Consider the following 21,664-nt stretch of genomic DNA (forward strand, 5'->3'; position numbering starts at 1 on the left):
AAGGGATAGTTCACTTTGAAATAAATTTTTGATATGTTTTAGCTTACCTCAAGGGCATCCAAGATGTAGGTGTCTTTGTTTCCACAGCATTTTCAATTTTGATATTTATTGGTCAAACCGTTCTTGTCTGTCAGTCATACACTGGAAGTGAAGGGGGTCCTCCCTCAGTTCACCTCAAAGAGCATTCACAGAGAAGTCAAAATTAAACATGATTTAATGACTCGTAAATGTTAGTACACATTGATGGCCTAAGACACAAAACGAGCGGTTTTTGTGAGATAACGAACATTATTTATATCGTTTTTATCTCTTGTTAACAGCCGTCGAACTGATCTGAATCAGATGTCCAACTGAACCAAACTGAACCGTCTCCAAAAGTTACGCTGGAAGTGATCTCTTGCGCGCCGACGTCACTCTTTGTTTATACAGAGATTTCTGAAGTTTTACCTTTCACTAAACATATTTAGATATACGGGAAATCGCAATGGAAGACAATTTCGATATTTCTAAATATGTTTAGTTAGTGACGTACACGCATGAGAGATCGTTTCCAGCGTAACTTCTGGAGACGGTTCAGTTCGGTTCAGTTGGACATCTGATTCAGATCAGTTCGACGGCTGTTAACGAGGTAAAAACGATAAATATTGTTCGTTTTCTCTCACAAACCGCTCATTTCGTGTCTTAGGCCATCAATGTGTACTTACATTTACGAGTCATTAAATCATGTTTAATCTTGACTTCTCTGTGCATGCTCTTTGAGGTGAACCGAGGGAGGACCCCCTTCACCTCCATTATATGACTGACAGACAACAACAGTTTGACCAAAAAATGTCAAAATTGAAAATACTGTGGAAACAAAGACACCTACATCTTGGATGCCCTTAAGGTAAGCTAAAACATATCAAAAATTTATTTCAAAGTGAACTATCCCTTTAACAGGGCAGAAACTAGAGGAGTACAACCTCTTTGTGGGATAGTGACCCTACTAATTTGTTTTTACTGTTTGTTGATATGGACATCCAAAAAATATTTGTTTAAAAACTTTGATTTTATAAAGTAAATGACTTTTTGACTTTTGATTTTGACTCCTGAGTTTGTCTTGTGAATATTTATGTGTAGTCCACTGGTAGAGTGAGTTAACATCAAGTGTACATAAAATAAACTAAAAGGTATATTTCAAGTATAATATTAATTTGTAAGTAGTAACCTAGTAGTACACAGTGCAAAAAATATATATATATAAATAGTAAACTATAAGTATGATGTTAAGTTCACTGAAAGAAAACTTACAAGTGCACTTATAGTATAAAAACTATTAAACTAGTAGTTTACTGAGTAGTATACTTAAAAATGTACTTTCATAAACTAAAAATCTAGGCTAGAAGTATATAACTAGTTAACTAGAAGTATATCTATAAGTTCACTTGTAGTATAACTAGTAAACTAGAAGTATATCTATAAGTTCACTTGTAGTATAACTAGTAAACTAGAAGTATATCTATAAGTTCACTTGTAGTATAACTAGTAAACTAGAAGTATATCTATAAGTTCACTTGTAGTATAACTAGTAAACTAGAAGTATATCTATAAGTTCACTTGTAGTATAACTAGTAAACTAGAAGTATATCTATAAGTTCACTTGTAGTATAACTAGTAAACTAGAAGTATATCTATAAGTTCACTTGTAGTATAACTGCAGTACAAAATAAAACTTTGAAGTAAACTAGTTGTGAACTCAAAGTTTACCACTATTACACTTTAAGTATACTTAAAAGTATACTTTTATATACTAAAAGTGGGCCAATTTAGTCCCAAGAAGTATTAAATTAGTACACTTACAAGTATGCTACTAGTACTATGGTCTTAGTATACTTAGTAAGTAAAGTATACTTGGGAAAAATACTTGAAAGTCACTTAAGTTTACTTAGTAAAATAAACTTGAAGTATACTTTATTTTGGTAAGGGTATTTGAATATTTCCCCACACATTTTTCCAACTTTCCAATGATTACAGGTTCATTACTACATCGAGTTATCATGTTCATTTAAGTTTAAGTTCATTGAAACACATTTTCCAGCCAAAGTTTAATGTAACCCTCTAGTCCATTAAAGATGAAAATGTGGAACACAATTTACATTTCATTTTATTAATTTGTACAGTAGGCTACACACCTTGTTTTTTTAATGAAATTTAATATGAATTTAGCAACACACACACAACACAAAATACAGTTTAGAACAGCAACACATTAAAATGATAACAAAAAAACTATATGAAAAATAATTTTCCATCATGGCATACAATATGAACATTTCTACTACGAGTAACCAAATAAAGTCCAGTTTCATATGAGAAAGAGAAACAATTAAAGCCTATCAACAATAATATATAAGTATTAATATATGAAATAATAATAATAGAAAGATCTGTATCTGTACAAGAAAAAATAGCTACAGCTATTTCTCTGCCATTCTTCCTCGATGCTGAGATCCAGATCTCACCCAGGACAACTACAGATCTCGTACACGACTGATACACAAGATGCTCAGAGGAAACACACAACGTTACCCAGACGTGTTAGTTCTGAACAGGAAGATTGTGTAATCCTCCCAGTCTCTCTCTTGAAACAACACGACAGTGAGTTGAACTGCAGTTCAGCGGCTGGCCACTGGAGGCTGGATGTGAAAGTGAGTCACATATGTGTCTCCATGTTAAAATGCTCAACTTTACAGCAGAAAAAATATGGGGGGGGGGGGGGGGGGGGGGATGCCGAAGTTAGAATGCCTGCCCAATCTAACTAGTAGTAAAATGAATGAATAATAATTTAACCATAAATAAAACGACCCACATGATGACCTTTCACCTGACGAACTCATCCGGGACGATCACGCAGCACGCGCATTTTTTAATTTCGCGCATTCCCAGAGGATATCTTCAACTCTTGCGGCTGCTGGTAAGTGGTGTTTTATTCTCAGCGAAGTGATTTTGATGTTTGTTTGCTTATTATTATTATTTTACTAGAACGACGTGAAGAGAGCATGCAGAGATGTTGTTTGTATTGCTGTGTGTATGGCTAGAAGTAACGTTGCTGTTTGAGGGAGAAAGTTTCACGGGCGTGCCGTGGAGGGGTGTTATTTGACTAAAAACTATTATTTTTACTTTAAACTATTATTATTACAGTATTTATTTAAAAAGTTATATATAGAGCACATAAATTATTATTTTTTAAATGTTAAACTTTAAATTGGTCTTTTCTGTTCTGTTTCTTTTTCAAAACTACATCAATGCATTTGCTGCTGTATCGATGCAGAATCATCTGTATTGATATTTTGAGCACAGCCCTATTTAACGCCTTGTTGTGCCCCATTTTATACTTCGAGCACCTGCCCCTCCAGAGGTCTCTGCACGGCCCTGGTGTATATAGTCTGGTGCAAAAAGAGTTTTTTTTGTTATTTTCCCCCCGTCTATATAGCTTATTTTTACCCTTCATGATGACTGTGAGGGTTTTTTCTAACTCATCCGTTTAAATCATATTAAGCCTTAAAGTTGTGTATAATAAACATTGTTTTCGATGGTCGTCTGCTAGAAGTTAGAATATATCAAGTTCACATACATAGGACAGGAAAATAAAGTCTTCACACACCGCACAAACATGTAATAATAGACACGCAGGAGCTGTTTGTCCACCCATCTGCATAAAGCACATTCTGTGTGTAACTCAAACCACAGCAGAAGCTTTCACTTTCACAGTCACCGAGTGCAGCACGTTTACTTTTCTCTTATTAAAGAATGGCAACCCAGAGTAGTTTTGATCTGTGAAAACCACTCTGGCATTCAAAAGTCATGTTTCTGCTTTTTATCACATTAGAGAAGTGCACGTCTTTTAAAACTAAATAAGGAACACTCCGAAAAAAATGTACAAAAGTTCCTTCGGACAGTCCCCTTCAAAGGGGCTCTAATATGTACCATTCAGGTACTATTATGTAGCTTTGAGGGACTAATGTGCACTCTTACCTAACTTAAAGGTGCTATATGTAATTTTTCTTCTAAAATGAATTATTTTTTTATTGGCTGTGTGTGAAGGGGTTGTAATTAGGGGTTTCATCAACTAGTCGACTAGTCGACTGTCACAACCACTAGTTGGCGCTGTTGGCCTTAGTCGACTAGTCGGAAACAAAATGATGACGTATATAGATATATTTTTTTGTGAACTATCCCTTTAAATATAAGCGGCAGTACTATATACTATAAGCACTATACGGCGCACCTTCAATGACCTATTTTAGAACATTTTTCAAACGTTTGACTGGGTTTGCGTTATGCATCCACAAGATGTGCTAAAGGGAATGCAGCAAATGCGCGGCATCAGAGATGAGGCGTTTATTTAGTAAGCGTGAGCGCGCTGGGGCGGGCACGTAACTTACATTCGCAACCTGACTCGCAGACAGCAACAGCTGTTGAATGAGACGACCCGGTTACTGTGAACGGGGAGCGCTTTATGCACATTCTGTGACGCCGGGGACAGTGTGTCTGTTCGTGTGTGTAAGAGTGAGCACTCGTGAGCGGGAGACACACATAACCTGATTTATAACCGGCCATGTGACAAAGCGGGCATAAGATGGACACGATAAGGCTTGAGAAAAGGCAGAATTGAGAAAATTAAAGGCTTTTAAGTGCGCCTTATAGTGCGGAAAATACGAGTATTACTACTTTCGCTTTTAGACCAGCATGCGACCCGTTTAATATAGACGCATATTACACCAGATTTTCTCTCAAATGTTTGCTTTCACTTTAGACATAGCCATTTCTGTTTATGTAAACATTGTGTGTATTTAACAATATTAGCATAATAAGACTCGAAAGATAACTTAGTCCAGTATTCAGGCGCTGTTTGACAGGCGCCTGTGAGCGTCGGGGTTATGCCGCGCGCTCAGGAAAGCGCACGTTAGAACAGCGCATTAATTAATGTTTAACCGGTGAGGCTTATGCAAATAATGAACGTTTGTGAATTGCAGTGTCCCGTACCTATTCATTAACGTGTGATGTGTAGGCTACGTCGCGTTGCACAGTTGAGACAGAGGCGCCAGAGCTGATAGAATGCAAACACGATACTACCATATTTCTTCAAAAGCAGATCGTGGAGACATTTGCTATTCGTGATATCGCACACCCATAGAATAAACCATTTAACGACTAGTCGACTAGTTGTCGACTGTTATGCAAAACTAGTCGACTAGCAAAAATCAGTAGTTGTTAAACCCCTAGTTGTAATCACACATTGCAATGATCCACTTGTGGGGTTTTGATATTTCCTCTGAAGGCCAATATTCCTGTTTCTATGTGAAGTCTCCGGGTCGGATATTGTGCGAAATCCATCGGATGTGACAACACATTCTCATCCCAAAAAGTCATATAACTGACGTCTTGGGACGTATTTTGACCATACGTCAATATCCGCCTTTTTAGGGCCCCCTTAAACGTCTGTAGATGGCGATCCCGGGTTTAACGTCAGTTAGGTGACGGGTTAGGTTTAGGATCCCATAACCTCATCTACCGACGTTTAAGGGGGCCCTAAAAAGGTGAATATTGACGTATGGTCAAAAGACGTCCCAAAACGTCAGTTATATGACTTTTTGGGATGAGACTGCGTTGGATGTGACGTGAATGCGTGGTCCCGAGACACACTTCAACACAACACACACTCCCGAGCCTCTCTCCTTTATATACAGTCAATGCGACGGCACTTTAGCTCACGACATGAGTCTGATAACACCAAAACACTCCTGCCTCCAGCATAACACACACTCCAACACAAACTCCACATAAATATAACAAACAAAAAAAATCTGCTGAATCTCGTCAGGCCAAATGACAATCAGATCGAAAACATGGATCAACATGGGCACAGCGTTTGATACATGGTGAGATCTCCGCTTTGTTTTAGATACACGAATAGTTAGTGAAATGCCTGATGCTAGATAACAGCACAGATGTAGCGTTATCATGTACGAGCATGGAGCATTAGTTCAGTCCAGCAGATAACAGTAGCCTAGCGTGGCCGTGTGTACTGTGTGTGTTTGCTCGTGTGTTCGAGCACGCGCGCTCTAGTTGCAATCTGAAACATCAACGCTAGAGGCCCCTAAAAACTACATATAGCACCTTAAACTTTTGAAGAGTGGTTTAACTACAGGTAAGAAGCTGGTGCGGGCGGTACCTTTTTCAATAGATACATCTTTGTACCTAAAGGGTGCAAACTGGTACCTTGAAAGTACATATTAGTACCTAAAGTGTACCTTTTGAAAAGGGACCGTCTCAGAGACAGCTTTTGTACCTTTTCTTGAGAGTGCACTAAGAAAGTGTATCATCTTCTTACTGGTGTCAGAGTTAACTCGGTCTCGTACGCGTCTCTCATTGTCAAACCACATCCTGGAAGAAACGTGTCGACTAAACTAAGCTACACGTTTCTTGTAAAAACAGTCTTATGTTTTCTCAGCGGTGACACACAGCCCTTTGCTGGGGCAGATCTTGATGTACACACATATATATATGTACAGCATTAAAACACCTAATTATGAAATCAAATATGAATTTCTTACATGTTAGAGAGTTGGACTGGATGTAGATTTCACTTCGCTCAGATGCTTTCAGTGATGCCAACATAGACATTTTGTTGCTAGATTTAGCTACTTTTATGAATGTCTAAGCAACTTTGTTTTCAAATAGTACCTATAGCAACAAATTAAGCTATATGACACACATATGTTTCTCCATCACAGTTTATGCCAGACTGTAAGAGTGTACGTGTGGCCGAAAGCCAAAAACAGCGTAAGCCATTTTTTAAAATCTAAATTTAAACTTTTAGCACAAACCCAAGTAAATGAGTCGGCAACAGTGGATTTAATCCTCCTCTGCGGAGATCTTCGGCTTGTTAACAGCAGGTGTTCATCACTTATGCTCAACCATCACTTAATTAATCACTTATAATGACCGCAACACAATAGATGTTGTTTTGTGACAGACATTATACATTTTAAAATACATTGAATTAAACTCTAACTCAAAAGAGAAAACATCGGATTAATTCATGCACAATGTAACTTTTTTGGCTCTGTCTATATTTTAATAAACATGAATGAAATAATATACTGTAGTACACAAAACTATGTATACATCTATATTTATTTAGTAAGCTATTGTGCTGCAATGCCAAATCAGTGAGTAACATTAACAAAGAGCTTGTGTGCAAATCAGCCGTGTGATAACTTGAGCAGAAATACAGTATTGTACACAATAAAAACATGGAAACCAATACAATCTGTAATAACAAATGGAAAACAAATACTTTTCCTGTTCTTAGACATGACATCAAACGTCAGAAAAACCTCCTGTTAATAAGAGTAACACAACTAATCATAGGACTTTTGTGATGTTTCTGCTGTCCTGTCCAATCACACTCTTCTAGATCTGATGTCATAAACCAGTACAGCAACCGTAGCCACACCCACCAGGACAGAGAGGACCAATCGGATCACAGCTTCAGTAAAACTGTGGGCATAGTCTAAGAAGAGAAGACAAACTTTGTATTCTTACTATTTACTTTTATTTACACTTACACTAATTGTTTTATCTTACACTAACAGACATTAGTAATTAGTACAAGTTCACAAAAAAAGATGGACAGGGTTGGAAACTGAGAATCGGTTCGTATTCAGTTCCAGTCATTGACAAAAAAACAGAATAAAAAAAGGGAACTTAATTCTGTCAGTGACTTCTTCCTTAATAAACTTGTATGATCATTCACATGAGTGCTTTACTAGCTGAAGATAGTCTATAGGAATATGAATCGAAAATAATTGGAATTATTAAACCCAATAATCTGTGTTTCATTGGGATCTGACTTCACTCGTCTCTATGGACCAATAGTCACTCTGAGAAGGAAATAATAATGTTTCATACTCACTAATACAGGAGTTTGTGTGACAGAAGTGAGAAGCGTTGAGATGTCGAGCGCGGTGTGTGAGGGGATTGTGCAGCACACAGCTGTAGGTGTTGTTATCCTCATAGTCCAGCTCCAGATGGAGAGAGATGGAGGTGTTGAGCTCAGGGATGCTGATGGAGGACAGTAAACCGCCTCCTCTGTACCACGAGAGGGTCACCTGTGTCACGTTCATCACCGAACACAGCAACACACACCTGGATGGTGTTTCAGAAGAGTAGCTGCTGATCACAGGAATGGACAGGGAAGCTGGGAAATGTGAGAGAGGAAAGCAAATCACTGCTCACTTTTTAAAAAGCAGAGATCGGAAACAGTTGTCTATTTGAATCACGCATGAGAAATTATCGTGTATCACAGTTTCTGATATCAAATATTGTATCATGTCGTGTATGTATCATATCGTGTATCAAATATTTCATAAATGAGGCTCCTAGTCGGCATTTAGATGGGATTCATTTTTTGAAAAACCTTCATAAAAAACGGACCCAAAGAAAGCAATTGTTGAAAATAACATTAAAAAGAAATGAAAGGCATCTGAAAGCCTGGGGTAAGATGAGACAGTTTTCACTTGAGTTGTAATCTAGGAAAGGAGAAATGAGACCGAATGTGAAACCAAATTATGACTTTGCAAAAAAATAAAGAAAAAAAGTGCTTTAGTGGTTCAACTTGCGGCACATTCGAGTTAAGTTAACCCATGCGAAAGCATTAGCTGAGCCATCTGGATTATTAAACAGAAGATCAGTGTTGTAGTCGAGACCACCTCACTCGAGTCTGAGTCGAGTCCAAGTCGAGACCGAGACCAGTGAGGGTTGATTACCTAATTTAGTTTTATTTACTTAGAGAAATCCTTTATTTTTACTAAATTTACTTAGAGTTTAAAAAATATGATCAGTTTAGGGTAAAAAGGCCACATAGTAGGTGGTGTTAAAAGTAATTTTATTACAATTTGTCATGCGCAGTTGCGCACTAGAAAATCACAAATCACTGGGCGTGTCAATCAATTTAAAGAAATATTTTATTAGCATACATTAATAATCATGAAAAATATTTTGAATTGAACTCGAGTGGACTCGGGAATAAGTCCGAGTCCTAAAAAAAAAAATGTTCGAGTACGAGTCAATTCCGAGTCCAAATGCACACGAGTCCATGACAAGACCATTAAAATACGGTCTCGAGACCGAGTCCGAGACGAGTCCGAGTCTCGAGTACTACAACACTGCAGAAGATTATAAACATAAATAAAAATTATCGGGTTCAAGCATTTGAGGCATTTGAGCACACACATAAAAATATATTATACTTAATTTAGCAAGAATATTACCATCTCAATCATAGATTACAGCAAATACAGGAAATTTACCTTGGGAAATACCAACGCATTCTCATCTTAGGGTGTCATATAGTGACGCTTTTGCCAATGCATATACATCCAATGCACATGGCACACTTTAGCATCAATATAACACGCTTCGGTTATGGGTAGGTTTAGGTCTGGGGTAGTGTTAGGGTTAGACCACTAGGAGGCGCCTTCTGGCCCATTGACGCTAAAGGGTGCCATGTGTGTTGGATGTCTACGAATAGGCAAAAACGTCAGTATATGACATCTTGTGATGAGAATGGGCTGGAAAAAAAGTATATGGATTTAAAGTTAACAGAGTTAGGGTTAGTCGCGCAAGTTTTCCACATAGGTGCGCTGAGTTTGGTGAAAATATATCATTACGTTCTTGAGTTATAGCCATTATAGCCTAAACAAAATGGACAATTGTTTTCGCCAGTTATAGCCATTTTAGTAAAAGTGAGTGAACGTTTTGGCGGCCCTTAGCGACCGTGAGTCTGACTATCAATAATTATTTTTAAAAAGTAGAATTTTCAGATAATCTTCCTGCACGAGATTGTTCACAAGATTGCTTCCGATCAGACCAAAAAACAGGGCTAGTTCACAAAAGTAGGTTTTTCAAAATATGTAAAATACCCCAAATTTGTGCAGAACGACGAGTAAATTACTTTTGTGAAAAAATGGCAACTATTGCATGATTGTAGAACCGAGTGGAAGCTTTTAAAGCTATTAAATACTGCAGGAACGAGGGAAATCCCATCAGACCTCTACTAGACACACACAGTGAGTGGCTCATCTTACCCCATATCGAACATATAAATACTCTTAAAACATCATTGCGGGTGTTGAGTGCAATCATTTAAAAGGAGAATAAGAAAAGATCAGTGTAATGCTGTGCTCACCATAGACGGTAACACTGAACGTCTTGACTGAGACCTTGTTTCCGGTGACGATCTCCACTGTGTACGGTCCAGAGTGTGGTGTGCTGGTGTGTGTGATGGTCAGCGATCCGGTCTGATTGTCCAGCTGAAGTCTGTCTCTGAATCTCCCATCAACACTATCATGAAAGATCTCATCATGTGCTCGGTGGATTTTAGCTATGTGTGTGTCTTTAGGTCCAAATGTCCACAGAATCAGATCGTCCGTGTGTATTTGAGTAACATTAGTGTGAAGAGTGACCGAATCTCCCTCCATCACCTCTGTTGACCTCATTTCATCCGTCTCAACACCTCGAGAACACACAGGAACTGATGGGTAGTTATTTCAGTCATTATATGATCATTTCATTTTCTCATTCAGTTAATCATTTTAGATGCTGTCATGTTGTAAATCGAACTAAAAAACATAACTTACCAACTAAGCGCCACAAACCGAGACAGAATAAAATAAATGTGTGAGGCATTTTCTTCAGCGAGATCATGAGCCTGAGAAAGAAACTCTGTGAGGTTAGTCACACATCTCTCTGAGAAAGCGTGTCTCTGAACGACCACAAGTGCAGTTCCCTGTTTAGTGTGTACTGAACAGGCGTGTCGGTGTGTGTTTCACACTTGTCGGAAATAGAAATACACCTTCACCTTAATAAAGTTTGTAATTCTACAATATCTTTAAATTTTAATAATCCTGACCTAATAAAGAGTGGATTTGTGTGGTCTCTGCTTTGAAAATAATGCGAATGGCTCTTTTCTGTCAAATAAATAGGCGCATAAAATAAATGTACGTTGTGTAAAATTGTGTTTAAACGTGAATACGTCTATTAAAGAGTGTATGTGTACAAATAGAATTTTAAAACAGTTCTAACACAACCTTTTTTTCGTTCTTATGCCAAACTGTTATTGATGTATTGAAGTGTTTCGGAGCTGAATCTCTGACAAATGTCAAACTTCCAACACCAAACCACCTTTATATCGATAAGAGTTGCTGCTGTTTTATTTCTACTCTTGTGACACATTTGTTAGTTACTTTACATTGTTAAAATAAACTGCAACGGTGCTAAATACTTTACATTTGGGATCCACCGATACCATTTTTTCAGAACCGATCCGATCCGATACAACCCGGTCTCATCCCAAGACGTCATATAACCGATGTTTTGGGACGTCTTTTGACCATACGTCAATATTCGCCTTTTTAGGGCCCCCTTAAACGTCGGTAGATGAGGTTATGGGATCCTAACTCTACCCCATACCTAAACCTAACCCTAAACCTAACCCGTCACCTAACTGACGTTAAAGGTAAAGTGTCAGTTATATAACGGCCCGGGATCGCCATCTACCAACGTTTAAGGGGGCCCTAAAAAGGCGGATATTGACGTATGGTCAAAAGACGTCCCAAGACGTCAGTTATATGACTTTTTGGGATGAGACTGTGTTATCCGATACTAAAAATTCTGAGTATCGACCGATACCGATCCGATACAGCGCAGTTTTCTTTTTAAAATTAAGTAGGATTTCTACTTTCTACACACAATCTACTTAAGTCTTCTTCTTAAAAAAGAAGAAGTCTACTTAATACAGACAACTTCATTATAAAGAAAAACAACAAATAAATAAAAAATATATGATCGTAATCTGACAAAAATGCTATTATAAACTAGATTAGTGTATAATTCATCAGTAAAATTGACTCTAGAAAAATCACGGGTGCACAATTTTTATAAAATCTGAACATTTAGAGAAAAAAAAACATTGTTTAGTGGGGAACAAATAGAGACTAATGTAGTACTAAATCTGGCAAAAATGTACTCATTGCTCTTTGTATTGTTGTAAAATACGTTAATGAAAAACAAGATAAAAAAATCTAAAAGACTTGCAGGTTGACTTCCGCTTATTTGTTCTAGTTACTGTATAAGTTATAAAGAATGTCTGCAAAGTACGTTTGCAAAAATAAAATCTATCTTGAATTTCTTTTGTTTGAAAAATAACATTGAGTTGAAAATTAATCATACTAGCATAGAAATGATTTTGTGAATAAAAAAGTGTTTTTGATTTTTACTTGAGTAAAAAAGATTGGAAAACACAGATCCATGTCATCTTGTGTTTTTGTCTTAACAGACTTTAACACAAATAATGTGTTTCTAACTGCAAACACTCAGAATAAAGTGAGATGATCTGCTGATGATCCTGAACAGCTTGTTGAATGAGTGTTGATAGTCTGAGGATCGTCAATATTAACAGATCTGCTGAAAACACTCTTTATTTCATGACAATAGTTCCTGTTTTCACCTCATTTATTATGCTGATGTCTTCAGATCTCCTGTAAATTGACATTTAAAGTTCATTTCATCAGTGTAAGCAGACTGGGGGGATTTGGTAGCTACTATATATGTGTTTATTGCTGTTTTTTATGTTTTTTCTTACAGTTCTTTACTACTTTTGAAATTTAGTATGATCTCTTAGTTATATTTAAGTTCTTAGTATGATCTTATATTTATAAAAAAGTCAGAATTGTTTCATTATATATATATATATATATATATATATATATATATATATATATATATATATATATATATATATATATATATATATATATATGTTATGCTGAATGTGAATCCAACATTATTTCACCTATATTCTGACATTTTGTTTACACAAAAGTTATTTGAAACATTACACTTGCATTTACTGGGTTTTCTATGTCAACATCAGGTCTTTTTTGGTCTATTTTGGCAGATCAGCTCCTCCCACAGTAATTACATCATCAGTGAAGCTCCTCCCACAGTAATTCAGCAATAAATGCTGTAAATTCCCATCAGCTGCAAGTGAAGACGAGCTTCAGAGTACAGAGCTGCAATCTGCAAAGACTGAGTTTATTAAAGAGGACAGTGAGAACATGAGTGATCCAGAACCCTGCAGAATGAAACACACTGAAGATCATGAAGAACAAAGAGGTTGGTGTTTATTCTTCATTCATTCATGATGCTGGAGAACATTCATGTTAGAAACATTCAAGCCCTTCATCACTTTTAGATAAAGAGTTAAACTATGAAATGGGTACAGTTCAGTAAAGGGGAAACTTTCATATTGATTGTCAATATCAGGTCAAATAAAGTGTAATTTTAGCTCTGGTTTATATGTAGTTTGCATTTTTTTTTGCAACGTATGTTACAAAAATGTTGAACATTTCTCAATATAGTTGAGTTATTAGTTTACTATAATATATATAATGTATTATTATATTATTATTTATTGTTATATTTTTAAAGGGTAACTCAATTTAATTAATTGTGACAAATGAGTTAATTTCATTTAAAGGGTAACTCCCCCTGGTCAGAGCCTGACTCCGCCCACTCACGATATTTGATAAATGCTGGAAAATTTTGCAGTGTACAATGTAAATACTTACATTGTACAGAATTAAATTATACAAATATTTTTTTTCAACATAAGAGATGTTTTTTTATGCAGTTCTTATTTCTAGTGATTGAATTCAACAATTGAGTCAATTAATATTTAAACATTACAAAAAAATAAAGTATTCAAGATTACAAAAACAACATTGTGATGAAGTCTTTTTTTTTTTTTTACTTATTACAAAAAAGACTTTGAGTTCCTGTCTGTATTTGAGACTACAAATTTCAAGTCAAGTGACCATGTACAGAGTGAATAGCAGCGGTCCTAGTACTGAGCCTTGTGGTACGCCATACTGAACTAGTGCTCGATAAGACATCTCTTCATTTAGGCTACTGCTACAAACTGATAACGGTCAGATAAGTGTGATTTAAACCATGCTAGTGCAGTTCCACAAATGTCTACATAATTTTCAAGTCTATTTTAAAGAATGTTGTGGTCGATAGTGTCAAATGCAACACTAAGATCGAGTAACACTAATAGAGAGATACAACCACGATCGGACGATAAGAGCAGATCATTTGTGACTCTAATGAGAGCTGCCTCGGTACTATGATACAGTCTAAATCCTGATTGAAAATGATCACAGATACCATTTCTTTGTAAATAGGAACATAGTTGTAAAGGTACTGCTTTTTCCAGTATCTTTGACAGAAAAGGCAGATTCGAGATTGGCCTGTAATTGACTAATTCTGAAGGATCAAGTGTGTTTTTTTAACAAGCGGCTTAATCATAGATAGCTTACGTATCCTAGCGACAAAGACGAATTAATGATATGAAGAAGAGGATCTATGACCTCTGGAAGCATCTCTTTCAGTAGTTTAGTCGGTATTGGGTCTAACATACATGTTGTTGATTTAGCGAGTTTGCAAAATTCACCCTCTCCTATAGACCCTTTTACAGTTGGTAAACATGGTGACGTTTTTTGTGGGCGGAACTTAGGTGGAGGCAGATCCATCTGGCCGCTTCACTAACGCTAGTTAGCAAGGATTGTTCGCTTGTTTTTTAACAATGACTGGAGAAAATCCGATTTTATCTTAATGTGTAAGGTCACTCAGTGTCCAGGACCGCGATTGTTATTTCCAAAAGTTATTTTTAACGGACGGAACCAGATTGGCCGACCCGTAGCCGCCTACACGCTCACTCAATGCATGGACGATCTGACAGGATTAACGTACGTTACGTTACCTCGGTTGAGTGGCCTGACTTCTACACCTATTTTATAGAGAAACCGATCGTAAAGAGAAACTGAGGGCATATAAATCTTTAGATGCCTATAAGGTCCTGTACAAGACTTGTGTGTACGATCCGCAGTTCTGCCGAGCCAGCGCCGAGACCACGACAATGTAAAGAGTGACATTACAGTGAGATTTTAATGATGTGAATATTTTCTAGAAATAAAAAATCCAGATACAGCATATTCATTTTTCATCAATTCTTGCACCAAACAACACAACAAGATGACATTTAATAATAATAACAATTATTTAAGCTCCTTATTATGTAGCCGAATCTGTGCTGGTTTGTATTGGCCGCCTCCAGTTTTCACTTTGTTTTGCTAGCTAGCGCCGTGACGTAACTGTGACGTCGGCACAAAAGGCAGCAAATGAACCAAATCTTTCCTTAGGGAGACAACAATGCACTTCCTGATGTGATAGTGTAGTAGATGGTTGCATAGTTTTAATTTTCTCAATATTTACAATCTTCTAAGTGAAGAAATTCATAAAGTCATTACTGCTGTGCTGCTTGGAAACATCTGGGCTTGAAGCTTTCTTTTTCATTAGTTTTCGTTAGACTTGTAGAAACAGCAAGTTTCATTAGTGACTGGATTCTGTGATTCCATCCTGTTTTCTGCATCTCAGGAATCAAATGCTCTACATGCTATTTGCTTTAATTAACTGGCTTTCCAACTTGAACTGGAACGCAGCGAAACTCGTGTTTCTGATGTCCCACGTTCACATGCGTCTGAATGGGAGTCATGGGGCGGTGATGGCGCAGTGGATAGGACACATGCCTTTGGTGTGAGAGACTCGGGTTCGAATCCACTGTGAGACACCAATGTGTCCCTGAGCAAGACACTTAAAGGGTTAGTTCACCCAAAAATGAAAATTAAGTCATTAATTACTCACCCCCATGCTGTACCAACCCCGTAAGACCTTCGTTCGTCTTCCGAACACAAATGAAGATGTTTTTGATTAAATTTGAGAGCTTTAAATTCACGACGCATGCGCGAGAATTGCGATCTCCTTCAACTACTTCAGTTCAGTTCAGTTCTCGCGCATGCGTCGTGGAAATCTCTTATAGTCTCGTTTCAGGCCAACAAGGAATAGTCGAATAAAGTCGTTATTTTTGTTTGTTTTTTCGCACAAAAAATATTCTCGTCGCTTGATAAACTTATAATTGAGCCACTGTAGTCACATGGAATATTTAAACATTTTCTTGATTGACTTTCTGGGCCGTCAAGAGCCAGTCCCTTAGGAGCCAATGTGGTAGTTATACAGCTCTCAAATTTAATCAAAAATATCTTCATTTGTGTTCGTAAGATGAACGAAGGTCTTACGGGGTTGGTACAGCATGGGGGTGAGTAATTAATGACTTAATTTTCATTTTTAGTTGCTCCAGAGGCGTGCGACCTCTGACATATATAACAATTGTAAGTCGCTTTGGATAAAATCGTCAGCTAAATGAAGAAATGTAATGGGAGTCATTGGAATTAAATGTCTAGTGTGACTGGACTGTAATAATTAAAAGGTTTTAAGTCAAATAAATTAAAGATCAATCTAAACATTGGTATCAACATTATGACACTATTGTATGATTTTTAATGCTAATATATTACGTTATATAATTGTGTCATTGATCAAATATATTTAATAGTTCTTGCTACAGAAAGATGGGTTTTGTGTCTATAATGTTTTAAAAAAGTACTTTTTGTTATTACATCAGAGCTCTTTTATACGTCCTTTCACTTCATGTTCCTCTCTTTGAATTATTTTTGTTGTACTCAAAATTAAACTTTTTTTCCTTTCATTTCCGACCTGATGGAAGTGAAGGAGGAGAGTGAAGAACTGAGTGAAGTGGAGGAGGAACATCATGTCAAACCTGGAGGAAAACCCTTGAGTCGCTCAAAGACTAAAACATTTTTTTTAAAGAAAAGAAGAACCAAGAAATCTTTCACCTGCACTCAGTGTGGGAAGAGTCTCACAACCAAACAACATCTTGATGTTCACATGAGGATCCACACCGGAGAGAAGCCGTTCTCATGTGATCAGTGCGGGAAGAGTTTCACACAATTATCATCCCATAAGAAACATATGATGATCCACACCGGAGAGAAGCCGTTCACATGTGATCAATGTGGCAAATCATTTATTACTGCATCAGACCTGAAGATACACCTGACGGTTCATACGAAGGAGAAGCCGCATTCATGTTCTGTGTGTGGAAAGAGTTTTTCACTGCTGCGATATTTACATAAACATCAGAAAATCCACACTGGTGTGAGAGAATACATGTGCTTTGAGTGTGAGAAGACTTTTACTACAGCGGAAAGTTTAAAACTGCACCAGAGAATTCACACTGGAGAAAAACCTTACAAGTGTTTACACTGCGACAAGAGATTCAGTCAATCATCATATCTGAAAACACATGAGATGGTCCACACTGGAGAAAAACCTTACAAGTGTTCACACTGTGACAAGAGATTCAGTGACTCATCAAATCTGAAAAGACATGAGAGGATCCACACTGGAGAGAAACTACACACGTGTGATCAGTGCGGGAAGAGTTTCTCTATTAAAACTAACCTGAAGCAACACATGGAGATCCATACGGTGGATAAACCACTGAAACACAGTCTGAAATCACGCTAAGAAGATTTTCATGTGCTGAGCAACAAAGTCTCTTCTGTGTAAGTTAGCCACACATCACCCGATAGCCACATCTCTCCTCTCCACCTATAGTTGGTGTGTGGTGAGCACAGGACACTTTGTTCATTGATTGGTATATTAACTCATAGGTGTATATGCCATTCTTCTTTCAGACGAATACAGTCAGAGTTATATTAAAAATGTCCTGGCTCTTCCAAGCTTTATAATGCTGTTTTGAAGTTCATAAAAGTGCATCTATGCATGATAAAAGTGCACAGCGATACTTGTGCGTCTTTTCTGGCGTCTTCCTCCTGAAATACACATTTAGTGCAGCAGCAGCGAGTCTGAGGAGAATATGTGGAGTTCATTCAGACCTGAGCGAGTGTGTGTTCGTTTGTGTGATTGTCTCGACGTTTGAGCGTAGTCATCTGGAAACGCTCGGTCAAGCCAGCCGCCGTCTAGATATTGATGCTCGTCTATTTGTGGAATTACAGTATGGATACATGGAGGTGCCAAAAAAGCTGAGAAATACTTGTATTTCAACAATTGCAACCTATTAAAAGCGTCCTCAGGTTACGACTGTAACCCTTGTTCCCTGAGAAGGGAACGAGAACTGCGTCAAATGACACTTTGGGGGAACACCCATCAGCGTAGCGCCTCTGAAGTATGAATGAAACTGTGCCAATCTCTGATTGGTGTTGCGTCATGACGTAATATGTGCTACGGCACATAGGCGGAAGCTATAAAAGTACCTGGCACACATGAGCTGTCAGCTTCTGTGATGAAGCGAGCGCTCCCAGGCAGGGGAAGGTGTGGCCACGAGACGCAGTTCTCGTTCCCTTCTCAGGAAACAAGGGTTAAAGTCGTAACCCGAGGACGTTCCCTATGGAGGGAACTCAAACTGCGTCAAATGACACTTTGGGGGAACGAGTGTAACCCCTCCACCCGGGTTCTACTCGCCCCGCTCTGAGCGGGCCTCGAACCCAGGTCTCCGGCGTGAGAGTCAGGCGCTCTAACAAGGAGGCTAAAGACTGCATTCTCTAGCATCTGTCACTAGAGCACCTATTGAGATCAGGGGAGTGAGGTTTACTCGTACAGCAACTACTAGCTGGCCTCCGTTACACTCACCCCCCTAAACCTCACTCTCATCCGGGTCACGGCACCAATGTAACCCCTACAACCGGGTCCCACTCGACCCGCTCCGAGCGGGCCTCGAACCCTGGTCTCCGGCATGAGAGTCAGGCGCTCTAACAAGGAGGCTAAAGACTGCAGCCTCTACCGTTTGTCGCTAGAGCGCCTATTGAGATCAGAGGAGTGAGGTTTACTCGCACAGCAATTACCAGCTGGCCTCCGTTACACGAGTACCCACTACGCCACAATGCCTGCCCTGGTGTGAAGCTGCTCACAAGCACACTCAGGACGCGAGCACAAGAGAGCCGGGTGTCGACGGAATGTCCAAACTGTAAACCTAATAAAGGTATGTGGGGTGGCCCATTCAGCTGCATCGCAGACCTCCTGGATGGGAGCCCCCGTGAGAAGGGCTCTAGAGGACGCCATACCTCTGGTGTAATGAGCCCTCACAGCCACAGGTGAAGCATACCGCGCAATAGCATGGACAATCCAGTTGCTGATGGTCTGTTTAGAAGTGGGGTCCCAAAACACACCAGCAACTGGTCTGCAGATAATGTGTCCTTATTATTGTAGACTCGTAATCTACGCTCTGCCTCGGCAAAAGGCGAGATTCGAGTCATTCACAATATATTTGGCTTTCGTTTCTCGAGAAGAAAGTCAATGGGCACAAGGCTGAAACACCCAAACGCACGGCTGTGTGTGCGTCGAGATATTTCTCAATGAACACAGCCAGCGCCCTCAGGAGCTGACTGTGCATGCCTCACACCCACACAGAAACTTTATTGCAGAGTAGACCGAATCTGCGCACTCTGAATCAATACCTTAAAGGGTTAGTTCACCCAAAAATGAAAATTCTGTCAGTATTTACTCACCCTCATGTTGTTCCAACCCCGTAAGACCTTCGTTCATCTTCGCAACACAAATTAAGATATTTAAGATATTAAGATCGCTCCTGCATACAGTCCATAGGCTTCTTGAGGGAATGACACTTGATGGCCTTGAAAAGTCATTAAAGACATCGTTAAAATAGTCCAAGTGACTACAGGGGCTCAATCTTAACTCTATCAAACGACGAGAACACTTTTGTGCGCAAAAAAACAACAAAAATAACGACTTTATTTCAAATATTCACTTCCTTCTCCATGGGCCTGTAGTCAGTTAACGTAGTGTATTGCGTAGAGCTACGTCACACGTAGGCTCACTATTGGCCGACGCTGGTCATGTGCGTGATGTGTGTGACGTACAATAACAGAAGCTTACGCTATTAAACTAGTAACCTGACTCGCGCAGAGGGAGAAATAAACGAATAGTTGAAATAAAGTCGTTATTTTTGTTGTTTTTTGCACACAAAAGTGTTCTCGTCGTTTGATAAACTTAAGATTGAGTCGCTGTAGTCACTTGGATTATTTTAACGATGTCTTTAATGACTTTTCAAGGCCATAAATTGTCATTCCCTCAAGAAGCCTATGGACTGTATACAGGAGCGATCTTAATATCTTAAATATCTTAATTTGTGTTCGGAAGATGAACGAAGGTCTTACGGGGTTGGAACAACATGAGGGTGAGTAAATACTGACAGAATTTTCATTTTTGGGTGAACTAACCCTTTAAATCTACACGCTGCCTCTGCAAACGCGAGATCCCAGCCACTAAATTCCATATTGCAATAATTCAGGACAATTCTTATGGGACAAACAACACCAAATAAGACGGACAGTTTGACACAGAGCGCTTGCTGAAGAACAAAAAGCTGGCATCTCATGTGTGCCGGGTCCTTATATAGCTACTGCCTATGTGCCGTCACACATTACGTCATGACGCAACACCAATCAGAGATTGGCATAGTTTCATTCATACTTCAGAGGCGCTACGCTGAGGGGCGTTCCCCCCAAAGTGTCATTTGACGCAGTTTGAGTTCCCTCGATAGGGAACTATTGAACTATTTTCAGTTGAACTAATTTCACAGATATTTTACTGTGGAGTTTTAACGGAAATAAAGGCAAAGTCTGTCAAAATACATTACCACATTGCTCATTTCTTGGATTTTTGTTCTGCCGTTATTAAAAATCCTAAAGTTGACATGCCATTTCCAATGAGTCCTTTTTTTTTTTGGATGACCATCACTCTGTCCACATAAAGTTTTTACGAAAGGCTTAATAAATAAATAAATAAACACTTTCCATATTGTTACGAACTGCTCTGAGGCTTGTAGATGAGATCCAAACGCAGCTTTATTTGAGGGCAATCCAGAGGCGTAATCCAATGTACAGGCAAGGGTCATAAATAGATAGGCAGTCCAAAACAGATAAACAAAGAAACAAACAAAACAGGCAGGGACCAGAGGCAAGAGAGTAATCCAGGGAACAGGGCAAGATATCCAAAACCAAGAGACCAGAAAACCATAAGAATGCTCAGAATTGCAGTGAAACACTTAAACAAGACTTCACAAACACTGAATGTGAACACAAGGTATATATAGACACACTAACAGGATGAGACACAGGTGAATGCAATCAGTGAATGAGGTACAGGTGAATGTGATCAGTGATGAGTCCGGGCAGTGAGTTCTGGGAAATGTAGTTGTGAGGGAAACATGAACATCTGGTGTGGAGTGCCCTCTGGTGACTCTCAAGGGCACTCCACCTGGTGACCGTTACACATATCAAGATTTACTGTAGAGTTTGAGGAAATTACTGAAAGACCATACAATGAATAAAAAAAAATACAAAAACAACAGTATACAATAACGATATCTACAGGTTGTTACAAGAAAAGTTCAAATGGTTGAGGTTATTACTGAGGTCCGTGATTGTTAGGATGTTCAACGGATTTCATTATACTGTAGGTTTGACGTCTCTTCAGAGCGTTTTTGAAGCCTAAAGTGGGCGGAGCCGGCCGTCACCATCTTGCCAGTGCGTCACTCACGGATAACAGAACATGTTCAGGTTGTGTAGAGTGTGTAGTCTGAACAGGCATGTAAATG

At 38.6% G+C, this 21,664-nt stretch overlaps 2 protein-coding genes across 2 annotated transcripts; one reads left to right on the top strand and one right to left on the bottom strand.

The window, feature by feature from the left end:
- Positions 1-7,308: 7,308 nt before the first annotated feature.
- On the bottom strand, positions 7,309-10,789 carry LOC148981836 (uncharacterized). The gene is made up of 4 exons (XM_089129271.1): positions 10,686-10,789; positions 10,235-10,579; positions 7,961-8,245; positions 7,309-7,558 (listed from the first exon to the last, which is right to left on the bottom strand). The coding sequence occupies exons 1-4, from the start codon at positions 10,750-10,752 to the stop codon at positions 7,449-7,451; spliced, it is 807 nt and encodes a 268-aa protein (XP_088985397.1). The 5' UTR covers positions 10,753-10,789; the 3' UTR covers positions 7,309-7,448.
- Positions 10,790-13,011: 2,222 nt separating this feature from the next.
- On the top strand, positions 13,012-17,924 carry LOC148981837 (uncharacterized). Its single transcript, XM_089129269.1, has 2 exons — positions 13,012-13,220; positions 16,717-17,924. The coding sequence occupies exons 1-2, from the start codon at positions 13,164-13,166 to the stop codon at positions 17,551-17,553; spliced, it is 894 nt and encodes a 297-aa protein (XP_088985395.1). The 5' UTR covers positions 13,012-13,163; the 3' UTR covers positions 17,554-17,924.
- The last annotated feature ends 3,740 nt before the right edge of the window (positions 17,925-21,664 follow it).

This window comes from Pimephales promelas, chromosome 3 (genome assembly GCF_988280905.1).
Source record: "Pimephales promelas chromosome 3, fPimPro1.hap1.1, whole genome shotgun sequence".
NCBI classification, from domain to species: Eukaryota; Metazoa; Chordata; class Actinopteri; order Cypriniformes; family Leuciscidae; genus Pimephales; species Pimephales promelas.

Bases quoted from the DNA above. Each gene is read 5' to 3' on its own strand.
- LOC148981837 (XM_089129269.1), top strand. From the start codon at position 13,164: ATGAGTGATCCAGAACCCTGCAGAATGAAACACACTGAAGATCATGAA. The intron at 13,221-16,716 runs GGTTGGTGTTTA...CCTTTCATTTCC, and splicing joins AAGATCATGAAGAACAAAGA to GACCTGATGGAAGTGAAGGA.
- LOC148981836 (XM_089129271.1), bottom strand. From the start codon at position 10,752: ATGATCTCGCTGAAGAAAATGCCTCACACATTTATTTTATTCTGTCTC. The intron at 10,580-10,685 runs GTAAGTTATGTT...ACTACCCATCAG, and splicing joins CGGTTTGTGGCGCTTAGTTG to TTCCTGTGTGTTCTCGAGGT. The intron at 8,246-10,234 runs GTGAGCACAGCA...CACATTTCCCAG, and splicing joins GTTCAGTGTTACCGTCTATG to CTTCCCTGTCCATTCCTGTG.